The sequence below is a fragment of the Monodelphis domestica genome, chromosome 3 (genome assembly GCF_027887165.1).
Source record: "Monodelphis domestica isolate mMonDom1 chromosome 3, mMonDom1.pri, whole genome shotgun sequence".
In the NCBI taxonomy this organism is placed as follows: domain Eukaryota; kingdom Metazoa; phylum Chordata; class Mammalia; order Didelphimorphia; family Didelphidae; genus Monodelphis; species Monodelphis domestica.
Genome location: NC_077229.1, coordinates 442,405,283 through 442,418,688, shown reverse-complemented (window position 1 = coordinate 442,418,688; position 13,406 = coordinate 442,405,283). Strand labels below are relative to the sequence as shown.

At 34.8% G+C, this 13,406-nt stretch overlaps 1 protein-coding gene across 4 annotated transcripts in view; it reads left to right on the top strand.

The window, feature by feature from the left end:
• Positions 1-13,406, top strand: part of NADK2 (NAD kinase 2, mitochondrial) — a 55,373-nt gene that overhangs the window by 19,128 nt on the left and 22,839 nt on the right. For all 4 annotated transcript variants that reach the window (XM_007487450.3, XM_007487449.3, XM_007487451.3 and 1 more), the window contains 2 exons: positions 5,362-5,445; positions 6,958-7,094. In XM_007487450.3, coding sequence (XP_007487512.1) covers positions 5,362-5,445; positions 6,958-7,094 — 221 coding nt within the window. The remainder of the gene's footprint in view (positions 1-5,361; positions 5,446-6,957; positions 7,095-13,406) is intronic.

Genomic DNA, 13,406 nt, shown 5'->3' with positions numbered 1-13,406 from the left:
AATTTGTATAAACTCATGAGATATCCAGAAGCAATATAACATAACCATGATGGCAACCCTTTTTATCTGGTTAATAATTCAGAAGGACTCATAAGAGATCATGCATTCTATCTCCTTGCTTTCAGGCAGCCATATAGGCTCAATAGAATGTGGCAAAGGATAGAGAAAAATACATACTGGAACTTACAAAACCCATAGTTCATTTCAATAAAAACAAATGGCCATGAAACAAAGGTATATGTATTTATAGATGTGTCTTTATGTTCTGGATATTTTAAGGATATCATCAAATATGGAAAGTATTTTGTACATCTAAAGTAACCAGTTCAGTTCTACACAAATAGATGAGTTGAGCTGTTACTGTTGTTGCTTGATCACTTGTTTAACAAAAGCTTCATTTATTATTGCTTTTAATGAAAGGAAGACTGAGGCTTGCAGTATAGTATAAATATAAAATCTATGAAATTCAGATATCACTTCTATGATTTTTGTCCTAACACATAACTGAATTTTGTAATCAAATTCAGACATGGGTTGTCTGACATAGGTCAGTCAAGTCTAATTAATCTAATAATTCAGCTCAGTGTTCCTGTCACTGGCTGCATCCTTTCTCAGCTTACTGAAAGGCTCTGCAGAAGCTTTCCTGGCTGGTCACTTTTCCCTACTGATTGTGGGACTCTGGTAGAGAACAGGAGTAGAGATAAACTGTAAGCTTTATTGCTCATTGCTCTGACCCTGGAGTAGTGGAGTTCTGAAGCCCTTCAGCACAGGCAAGGGTTGTAGCCTTTAGCTATGTAGCAACATACATAGGCTAACAATGAGCCTATAGCTATATTGCTGTTATCCTGGAGCAGGATTGAGGAAGAATAGAGATTGGGGCCTGCAGCTGTGTATTAGGACAAGGATTGTAGAATGGAGATGAGTTGATAGCTGTTGTTTTGACTATAGAGAAGGATCCAGCTTTGATCCACAAACTGGGGCTTGGGTTCTGTACAGTTGAGTAAGCAGGGCACGGAGCCAGGAGTGGGAGTGAGAATGTAGTTGTGTTGCTCTGAAACTGCAGTCTTTTAACTAGCTGACTGAGCCTAGATCCAGTAGCTGTCTTTTTATGCTCCTGTCAGAGATGGGAAACTTACAGAGCTCGGGATGGAAGACAGTGATGAGATTATGTCCTAGATCAGACTAGGTAGGGAGTGCTGAGAAATTACATTTCATCCATGAGGTCCTTGAAGAAGATAGCACTCAATCTTAGGAGAAAGTAGAACTCCATATAACAGATCAGTAACAAACCAAGGTCCCAATATTCCCTCCAGAATTAAATAGAGCTTTGCCCTAACATAAAATATAAATTCTGGAAGTAGAGCTGAAAGAATAAATAACTAAAAAAGGCACTGATGAAAAAGAACTATTAAGGAGCCAGGGTTACACAATGAACAAATTCAGAAGCAGACATTAATTGTATAGCATTTATGAAAAAGCCTCGCAGGAAAACTGTTTTGCAACAGAGTCAACTAGAGTTTCTGTAAGAAATGAAATAAGAATTTAAAATATTATAAATTAAATGGGAGGTATAGAGGAAGAGATTGGGGGTGGGGAGAGGATGAGAGTTTTTTAGGAAAAACATAAAAGGAGAATTAGCAACTTCGTATAAAAAGCGCAAAACCTTACTCAAGTAACAAACTATCTTTCTGAAAAATTAGAATGAATGAAAAAAGTTGAGACAAGGAAATATGAAAGATAAAAGACTTAAATAATAGAAATATAGTCTCATATTAAAAATAACTAATCCAGAAGATAGGTTGAGAAGGTAAAAAACAAACTATGAATCATTGGATTACCTGAAAGTAACGATTTAAAAAAAGAGCCCAGTCTTTTAAGAAATCATAAATGAAAAGTGCACAGATTTTTTAGAAACAGAGAACAATATGAATATTAAGTAAATCTGTTAGTTCCCTCAATAAAGAAATCCCAAAATGAAAATTGTTAGGAATTTCAATTAAAATCCAGAACTTTATGATCAAAGAAAAATACTGCAAATAGCCATAAAGAAAGTCTGTGTTGAGGAGCAATAATTAGCCTCAAACAGGTTTTGGAATTTTCTTAAGGAGTATTTTTCCTAAGTAAGTTTACTTAGAATAGTATATTTCAAAAGACCAAAAATAAATATACAGATTTATTACTGAGAGAAGGCTACTCAGAAAAATTGAGTATAATCCTATATAGGACAAAAATGGATATTTAATGCAATCTTTAATGAGAGAATCAGAGCTGATTAGAAACTTTGAAATGGCAATACAGGAGTTAAGAAAAACATGGTTAAATATATTTGATTAATTGGAGTATGAAAATAAAATATTCTACTAGCTGAGAAGAAAGAAATAGCTGCTTTAGAGTCCTGGTCATCAATAATCTTAGAGGGTATTAAAGAAAAGGCCTGGGAGTGGTTTTGCAATATTTTTATGAAAGAAAAAGAAGAAAAGGGAGAAGAAAAAAATATAGTAGAGAGGAGGAAGATGGAAGGAATTGATTAGGAGGACCTTATTTTACATGACTCATACATTCCAAGACCCTTTTTTAGTTGAAAATCATGCATGATAGTGATTCTTATTATTAACTATTTCTTATATGAAGATACAACTTTATAATTTATCAGACTTACCAGAGCTCCCAGCATCACTACTGTTGTACTTAGGTCCCATTATTAATAACTAAATGTTATTAATGAAACAAGGAAAAGCACTGTTCTGATGAAGACATGACTTGGTACAAGGGAGGACTGGACAAAGACTGATGTGGGAGCTAATGTTTGGTGCAAAATAATGTAATGACAGAGCCAGAATGAGCATGATTGGCCAAACTGCTATAAGACTACTGTGCTTGGAGAAATAGCATGGATTTAGCGTATAACTAAAAATTTTTATTTTACAGGTTTTCCCAACTTTTTTTTGATTGCCAGTCATATTACCTGAATTCACATGTGTTGAGTATGAGTAAAATGAGGTCCTGCTATAATTGAAGTTCATAAGAAAAATCATACACATATAGTAGAAGAGGCTGGGGGGTGGGGCTGATATCACTTGAACCTTATTTTAAGCCAAAATTATCAAAGAAGGATAGAACACTTCCCCCCACCCCACCCCCCATCAGTATAAAAATACATTTAATTCAACAGGAAAACAGGAAGGAGAGAGAAGGTAATTAGAGATAGAATAGAGAAAGGAAGGATAGTATTCAGTAAATCAAAGACTATAAAACTATTCATTCAAACTATGAAGAAGATTAAGCAGGTGAATTGGTCTAGCATTTCCGGGATTTCCATTTAATTTTTACCTGGGGGTTTTTAATTCGTTCTTTTTCTAATTTTTTTAAGTTGCATGCCCAATTCATTGTTCTCCACCCTCTTTATTTTATTGGTATAGACACTCAGTGATAAAAATTTTCCCTGAGTACTGCTTTGGCTGTATCCCATAGGTTTTGATATGTCTCCTCATTGTCATTTTCTTTAATGAAGTCTGTAATTGTTTCTATAATTTCTTCTTTGACCCACCTGTTTTGAAGAATTAGATTATTTAACATCCAATTAACTTTAAATTGCCTTTCCATGGACCCTTGTTGAACATAATTTTTACCACATTATGATCTGAAAAAGAGGCATTTTTGCTTTTCTGCATTTGTTTGCAATATTTTTGAGCCCTAGTACAAGGTTGATCTTTGTATATGTACCATGTACTGCTGAGAAGAATGTATATTCCCTTTTTTTTGTACAATTGACTTAACTCCTTATAAATTTGAGAAATTAGACCTTTGTCAGAAGTTTTTGTTATAAAATTTATTTCCAAATTTGTTACTTCCCTTCTAATTTTGGTTGCATTGGTTTTCTTTGTACAAAACCTTTTTAATTTAATGTAGTCAAAATTATTCATTTTACATTTTGTAATATTCTCTATCTCTTGCTTGGTCTTTAAATTGTTAACTTTCCCATAGATCTGACAGGTATACTATTCTATGTTCACCTAATTTACTTATAATTTCCCTCTTTATATTTAAGTCATTTACCCATTCTGAATTTGTCTTGGTATAGGGTGTGAAATGTTGATCTAACCCTAATCACTCCCATACTATTTTCCAGTTTTCCTAGCAGTTTTTGTCAAATAGTGGAGAACCTGTTTTTTCTCGCTAACATGATTCATTATCTGAAAATTTTCTTAGTTATTTAGAAAGAAGAGGTTGATAGCATCACCAATATAATCTGACAAAACACATATAGAGAATAGTTTTCTGTTTACCTTAATAGTATTTTTCATTTGGAATAGTAGGGATAAATTCTATAAAGTTTTATGCCTTTGTTTTTTTCATGGGACTTATCTTTGCCCACAAGTATAATCCGGAGTTAACTTTTAAATTTGTTCTAAAGTTGTCAGGATTATTTCTCAGTTTAGCTTCTATTTGTTACATATTAACACCACTTTTGAACCGATTCATATTTAACTCTTTACAGAATACTCATTTTGAAGTTCGGCAAGGTGTTGCATGCCTGTAATCATTGCTACAGGGGGACTGGTCTATCAAAGTCTGAAATGCAATAGGGTTAGAGCCAAATGGAAATCTGTACTATGTCCAGCACCAGTAGAGTGAGACCCTGAGAATGGAGGGCCATGAAATGAACTACATAAAGGAAAAACAGTCCAGGTTGAAAATGGAATGAGTTAAATTTTCTCTGCCAATCAGCAATAGGGCCAGGTATATCAGAGGCCTTTGCACTTCCAGTCTGGGTGAAATAGGGTGATCCAGTCTTTTTTTTTTTTAAACCCTTACCTTCCATCTTGGAGTTAATAATGTGTATTGGCTCCAAGGCAGAAGAGTGGTAAGGGCTAGGCAATGGGGGTCAAGTGACTTGCCTAGGGTCACAGAGCTGGGAAGTGTATGAGGTCAGATTTGAACCCAGGACCTCCCGTCTCTAGGCCTGGCTCTCAATCCACTTGAGCTACCCAGCTGCCCCCAGAGATCCAGTCTTTTAAAAAAATAAAATTCTTAATTTAGTTCTCCATTAATTTTAAATATAAGTTCTTCAAGGGTATAGCCTTTTAATAACTTAATTTTCCTCTTCAATTTTAATTCATTGTGGACATTAAATATTATATATTAAATATTACTATGCTATTTATACATTGTGTTGAGTATAGATTTTAATTTTATATTGGTTTGGTATTGTTTTATAATGAAAAACCTGAATTTATTTTACAGGGTAAAATGAAGCTTAATATAAATGTATTAAAATGTTCTACCTAGTTCTTGATGTTAATATTCATATAAATGAAAGATCTCTCTTCTCCTTTAATCAACTGAATCTATGAAATGAAGGTCTGAAGGTCATTTATGTCTGCCTGTGAGATATACACACTCCTTCCCAGAAGCACTACAGAAGCTTTATCGTGGTGAGTTCAGGTAGGATTATCTTGCTGTTCTTTTTTATATTGATATAAACACATTCTTGATAAAATATTATAAGTAGAAATTATTTCATAGATAAGTATGTCTTAAAACTATTGAACATCAATGGGTAATTTGATGAGATACTAATTGTAGTTAAAAATAGACTACTATAAAAGTAATTGGTGAACTGTCACCACAGTAAAGTGTGTATATTTGCCTTCCCACAGCCTTACTTAGGACTAATTTAAGTTGCATCCATGACAAATATGTGGTATGCAATTTTTATATAGCTGTTAGTAATAATTTCCATACATTTAAAGAGCCTGATGATTTTTTTTTTTAAACCCTTACCGTCAGGGCAGAAGCATGGTAAGGGCTAGGCAATGGGGGTTAAGTGACTTGCCAGAGTCACATAGTTGGGAAGTGTCTGAGGCCAGATTTGAACCTAGGACCTCCTGTCTCTAGGCCTGGCTCTTGGTCCACAGAGCTACCCAGGCCCCCCCACCCTCCCCCAGAAAAGGCTGATTCTTTACTTCACTTTGCTACATGTTTATAGCAGTTAGGTAGGTCATATATTTGAAATTATTGATTTTTTCATTTTATTTTGTGTTTTCATTTTCTTTTACTCTTAAGTAAGGATAATTGAGTTTTTTCATTTTAACTCTACTGCTACTTTTTATGTCTTTCCTTAATTTGTAAAATCCTTCTAGGAGGATTAAATCATACCCTTCTTTCCACTGTAGTAAGTAGTGGTAGTAATGACAGTACATTATACTTATAAAGAACTAATGATTCAGATGTGTCAAGAATAGGGTATAAGCTTATTTGAAGGTGACCAGGTTAGTCTTATAGTTTTAAATTCTTCTGGGATAGCTATTACACACTAGGTAACTATTCCCTGGAGTATTTATAAAGCCACACTAAATCCAATTTGACTATTTGGTACAAGTTTAATTACTGCTCTGGTACGTCAAGTGATATTCTTGTCCTGCCAGAGATTTTCGGTGCCTTTCTGAAATAATTAGTTTATATCTAAGCACAAGCCCTCTTAGAATTATCTGTATCTTTAAATTTTACTTGGTTTTGTGTTTGTGCTTTTTTATGTTCTTGAAATTGCACTAAAGAGTTAAGAATGAAAACTCGAGGAAGGTTAATTATGTAGAAATTTCATTTAAATTACTGGGTATGAACTGAATTGTCGTCAATATTAGAATTGGAGTTCGGGAAAACATTGTCTGGTTATGTTAATGTAGTAACAATAGATTTTTGAACAAACTGCATACATATTCCCTCCATAAATGAATGTAGTGTTTTTAGAGGGAAACAAATAAACAGTTCTGCTTTTAAGAGATACCTTGCCTTAAGGCATCTCTAGACTTTCTTTGCTTTGTTTTTTTAAGGTGTAAATAATTTATATAGAATGATTGGTTTGTACATTTGATATAATTGTTTCAGTGTATAATCTTTGTTGTACTCATTTATTCCACCCTGAAATTAGTCTCTTTCCCTCCCTCCCTCTCTAAGGTGGCTATGGAGACAACGAATCAGGTTATACCTTGAAGGGACTGGAATAAACCCAATTCCTGTAGATCTCCATGAACAGCAGCTGAGTTTGGATCAACACAGCAGAGCCCTCAATAGTACAAGAATCCATGATCATAGTAGGTTAATGGAATTAGAATTGTTGTCCACATTATACTTCATTTAAGGTTATGTTGCCTTTTTATTTTCAGTTTTGAGATAATGGCACTAGTAGTATTTTGAGTATTAGTCTATTCTGTGCTTTATAACTTAGTACTTTAATAAAGTACTTAAAAACTTAGAGAACCTTCCCTATTGGAGGATTTTTCATTATGAATGTCTTTCAGGTGAAAGATTTTTCTTTCAATTATGATTTCTCTTTTTTCCCATTACCATAAATAATGAGATTTGGATGTATCAGAAAACATTGAGATTTTTTTTTTAGCAGATGATAAAAAAATATAGGTTTTTCAGCCATAGATGCTACCTTCACATATATTTCTTTCCAGCTTTACCATTTCATTGCACCATATACTTTTGACTTTTACAAATATCAGCTCCCTCACTCCTACTCTTTTATCTTGTCTCTCTAGACTTTCCTATTTCTATTAAGGGTACACCCATCCTCAGTCTAGTTTCATGTTGGTGAAGGCTTGACACATGTGCCCTGATGTGCTGGAGGGGCTTCTCTGTTACCCCTCTTCACCATGCCTGATGACATTTTTCACGTGCTCTGCCCAGCAGCCCAATGCAAGCACTTCCTTCCTCCTCTGTCTGGGGTAATGCGTGGGCTTCACAGGCAGCTTAAAGGTACAGTTTGGGCACACAGTTTCTAAAAGGTTTGCCAATGACAGTTTAGTTCATAACTTCAGAATCATTCTAGACTTTTTACTCTTTCTTACAGCTATCACTCCATCTCACTACTCAGTCTGGAGCACTACTACCAAAGTTTTTTCTTAAGTACAAAACTGACTATTTTTCCTTTGTTCAGAGTTGCCTGTTGACTTTAGGGTAAAACATAAAACTTTAAGCATAGCATTTATAATCCTCTACATTCTAGCCCCAACTTCTTTTTCTAGCAATATTTCTTTGCTCCACTTGATACATTCTGCAGCATGCCTCCACCACTTAACTGTACCTCAAACTAGTTCTCTATTTTATTTCCTTACATTTGCACCAACACCATTTTTTTATGTTTGAATTGCAGTATGTCTTCAAGTCAATCTCCTTCAAGAATAAGTTCAGATGCTAAATTTTCTCTGAAGTTTTCCTGTTTTTTAGTATTCTTTCCCTTTTGAAATTTTGTCTGTGTATGGTCAATATCTCTTCAGTAGAAAATAAGTTGAACTTGGGGGTGATTTTGTTTTTGTCCTATATCTCCACTGCCTAGTACAAATGTCTTCTACTTTCCAAATGTTTCATAAATGTTTGAGTGATGATTTGGAGGCAGCATGTAATTTAGCATTCTACTTACATTCTAGACGAATGTAAGCACCTGCAGGAGAATGTTTGCCGTTTCAAGAGAGGGCCTATTTTAATTCTGACTTCATATTCCTAGTAACTAGCATAGTGCCTGACACATCATAGACATTTAATAATGAATTGAATGAATTGATTTTACTATTGTGACCGCAAAAATGTGGTTTTCCAAGACTGTGAATTGCCAAAATTGTAAAGATAAATTTTAGTGTCTTGATTTAAATAAAAAATAAGTGGTTGCCATGGGAAAAATTCCCAAATATGAAAATACCCAAGTCAGCTGGGTTTTATGGAGATTTTAATTAATACAAATGAAGGAATTAAGGAAAGGGAGAGAGAGAGTAGAGAGTAGTATGAAGGGCCTAGGCCAAATGGCCTAGGCCTGAGCCTTAAGAGAGAATAATCAGTCTTTAATCACTTACCACAAGATCTATCCCAAGCAAAACTCCAATCTTTCACTGAAATCTTCAACTCCTGAACTGAGTTCAGAGAGCCAGCTCTCCTCCAAACTAACTCCAAACTCTCACTAAGTTCAGAGAGCCAGCTCCTTTTAAAGAGAAATTTCTTTTATGTTACCTCCCCTAAATTTTCACATCTACCAATCATAGTATAAGTTTTCCCCAGGACTGACCATTCTTAGTTCACATCTTTTTTTTGTTATCACCTTCTCTAAGTAGACTACAACTTCACACCTCTTGCCTTTTGTGAGTTGCTTGACCTTTTTAGTGATTAATTTAACCTTTATAGGTACTTAGCACCCTTTTGTATTAGATCTAAAAATAGACCTAGCTTAGGGTTTTTGCTTCACTATAAGTATGAGTTGGGGACTTTTCATTGTGCAGTAAGGAGTTTACAACTTTATCTTCCCCTAAGGCACTGTCATGAGTAGGGTGGAGTAATTTTAAAATTCCCAATACATTCCTGATCAAGTACCTCCATTTGTTACAATAGGGGAATAGCTTAACCAAATCTTCTAAGGTACAGTCTGAGCAGTTTTTAAGATTCACACCATATAAAGTCATATACTTGACTTCCTTCACTGAATTTAGCAAAGCTGTTGCTGGGCTTGATTTGAGACCTTTATAGTTAAGAAGGATCTACTGGAGCCCACATTGTGATATAGAAACACTTATTTACCCTCAAAAAGCACTGAAGTTGAATTTTAGCTGATAGACTTAAATATATAATCTCTTAAATATATATCTCTTTATCTCTACCATCCACATGATATGTAATTCCTTTGAAATAAAAGCCTTAGTGGGTATATATAAACAACTTCTAGGTTATATGTTTTAATCCATATTATTACAAAGGGTTTGAGGTGTCTCATTCTCAAATTTGTTTTCTTTCTTCAGTCAGAGAAAACTAACATTAGTAGAAACATAGGTTTATATGACTTCAATTATATATTGTGACAAGTAGTTTTATACTTAAAATGTTTCCTCCAAAATTTTATCTCTGGTATGTGGTAAGAACAAATTTGGAGAAAATAAGCCTGCTTAATCACTGTTCTGGGGGAAAATTCTTTGGAACAATGGATCTCTGTTTGATGTCAGGCTTCACAGCAACAATGTTTTCCAGTTGAATAGTATCATCTCTAGTATTTTATTAAAAGGAGGTAAAATAACTGCTAAAAGGCATATACTGGGAGTAAGGGGAGGGAGGGTAGCAATATTTGACAGGTATAAATCTTAACTGAGTCATTTTAAAAGATTGAACCATCTCAGACCTTTCTTTCTGTTGACTTTTTTTTTTAATTAAAAAATTTTTTTTTTAATTTTTATTTGGTCATTTACAAACATTATTCATTGGAAACAAAGATCATTTTCTTTTCTTCCCTCCCCCCCTCCCACCACCTCTCCCACAGCCAACGCGCAATTCCACTGGGTATCACATGTGTTCTTGATTCAAACCCATTTCCATGTTGTTGGTATTTGCATTAGAGTGTTCGTTTAGAGTCTCTCCTCAGTCATATCCCCTCCACCCCTGTAGTCAAACAGTTGCTTTTCATCGGTATTTTTACTCCCACAGTTTATCTTCTGCTTGTGGATAGTGTTTTTTAGATCCCTGCAGATTATTCAGGATCACTGCATTGCCACTAATGGAGAAGTCCATTACCTTCGATTGTACCACAGTGTATCAGTCTCTGTGTACAATGTTTTCCTGGTTCTGCTCCTTTCGCTCTGCATCACTTCCTGGAGGTTGTTCCAGTCTCCATGGAATTCTTCTACTTTATTATTCCTTTTAGCACAATAGTATTCCATTACCAACATATACCACAATTTGTTCAGCCATTCCCCAATTAAGGGCATCCCCTCATTTTCCAATTTTTGGCCACCACAAAGAGCGCAGCTGTGAATATTCTTGTACAAGTCTTTTTTTCCTTATTATCTCTTTGGGGTACAAGCTCAGTAGTGCTATGACTGGATCAAAGGGCAGACAGTCTTTTATCGCCCTTTGGGCATAGTTCCAAATTGCCCTCCAGAATGGCTGGATCAATTCACAACTCCACCAGCAATGAATTAGTGTCCCTACTTTGCCACATCCCCTCCAACATTCACTACTTTCCATAGCTGTTATGTTAGCCAATCTGCTAGGTATGAGGTGATACCTCAGAGTTGTTTTGATTTGCATCTCTCTGATTATAAGAGATGTAGAACACTTTTTCATGTGCTTATTAATAGTTTTGATTTCTTTGGCTGAGAACTGCCTGTTCATGTCCCTTGCCCATTTATCAATTGGAGAATGGCTTGGTTTTTTGTACAATTGATTTAGCTCTTTGTAAATTTGAGTAATTAAACCTTTGTCAGAGATTTTTATGAAGATTTTTTCCCAATTTGTTGCTACCCTTCTGATTTTAGTTACATTGGTTTTGTTTGTACAAAACCTTTTTAATTTGATGTAGTCAAAATTATTTATTTTACATTTTGTGACTCTTTCTAAGTCTTGCTTGGTTTTAAAACCTTTCCCTTCCCAAAGGTCTAACAGGTATACTATTCTGTGTTCACCTAATTTACTTATAGTTTCCTTCTTTATGTTCAAGTCATTCACCCATTCTGAATTTATCTTGGTGTAGGGTGTGAGGTGTTGATCCAGACCTCTTTCTGTTGACTTCTGAAGAATACTAGTGGAAACACTTAGGCTTTCTACCTGTTCACCCATACCATATGATCAAACCATCTTATTTTACAATTGTATATTTTCCCTGATGCTTTTACTTCTATTTTTTGGATATTGTAATCTTCTAATAATATCCACAATTTTCTGCTCTATTTCACTATGTGTGGTGTTCATATTCAGTTTTTTGATACTGTTTCATGTTTAATGACAATGTAGCAACACCATTAAAATTTGGTATTAGGAAAAAAGGAGTGTTTGTTTCTGGAAGAAGGTTGGGATTATTAAAATAATTATTAAATTTCTTAGGGGCAATCTAGCCTGTTCTCTTCTTATTTAATTTTGAGCCCAACTCATTGTCTCTTCATATTATCTGTTCTAGCTATCCATGTGTGAAAAACTCTTCATGTCATAATTTGGGCAGTAGACTTTCTTCAACCACTTGGTTTTTGCTTTGTTGATTATCAGGTCAAACTCTTGAATCATTATGAATGTCTTTCAGTAGGTTTACTAGTAGTTCTGGAGCTTGATGAACCAATGCAATGCCATTCACAAATAGGAAAAACTGAATGAGATGACTTCTTACCATCCATAGAGATTTCTTCTTAAACTTGCACTTGGGTGGAACTCCTCTATCAAAGAGGAAAGTACCTTTGTTGAAAATTTATCTCCCTGTTTTATAAATTTCCTGATGTTTGTTGACTTTTAGGTCATAAACATTTCTATTACTCCATCCCAACTCCCCTTGTCTCCAAACTCTTCCAAGCTTTTACCCCATGTTTTTCTCTTTAGTGTCTCACTAATTACTCCCTAGAATCCCTTGTTCCACTGACCTTCCACTGTCCCTGAGATACAAATCCTCATTCCTGAGCAACCCCCACCATCAAATTTCTGTGTTCCTGCTCCAGGGCTGCTCAACTTCAACAGAGAAAGTCATAAAATTAAATTGATCTCATCCACTACAAATTCATGCCAGGTCCTTGTTGTTATTTAATAAACCTTTTCACTTTATTTATTTTATGTTATTATGTTACAGCCAAGGAGATAAATCAGCTTTGGGGTATAGTGATAAGAAGCCTAGTAAAGAAGTATTGAGGGACAAAAGACTACAATAAGAACAAATAATAGGTCACTAACTCAGAAAGTGGAATAGGCAGTTTACGGGAGATCATGCACTTAGAAGTGATAGAGTTCTGGTGGTTATGGTTTTTATGTATGTAATGAGATGAAGAAGGTTGTTGGAGTAGATGACATTGAAGAGTTGAGAGGTTGGTTTGTTAAGATGGGTCACTAATGTGAACATTGAAGTCTTTGAGGTTAGTAGCATGAAATTGGGATAGAGTGGAAGCCCAAACCAAATGTTAAACTTTGAGAATATATCTGGGAGTCAGTAGATACTTGTAACAAGAAGGTAGTATAAATAAGGTGAATGGATCTTTGAAGGGTCAATACTCTTAAATATAATTATGGCAGTCTAAAAGCATTCTAAGCTTGGTAGTAAAGAAGTGCTTCTAGATTGAGTCAGTTCAATACACATTGAATGTTAGGTCCTTGAACATAAGGACTGTTGTTCATTTTGTCTTCAAAACTCCAGTACCTAGCCTAGTACTTAGAATATGAATTAAATCCCCCTTTTTTTTTTTTTGTCAAAAGTTCTTAATTCTTTGCCAAATGCAGGGTAAGATAAAGTTTGAATAAGATGTAGTTCTTACCTATCATAGAACTTAAATTTTAATAGAAAGACAGACACACACACACACACACACACACACACACACACACACACACACACACACACACGCTGTCCCAAAATATGTATGTATACTTTTAACTCAGAACTCTGTGACACGAGTACT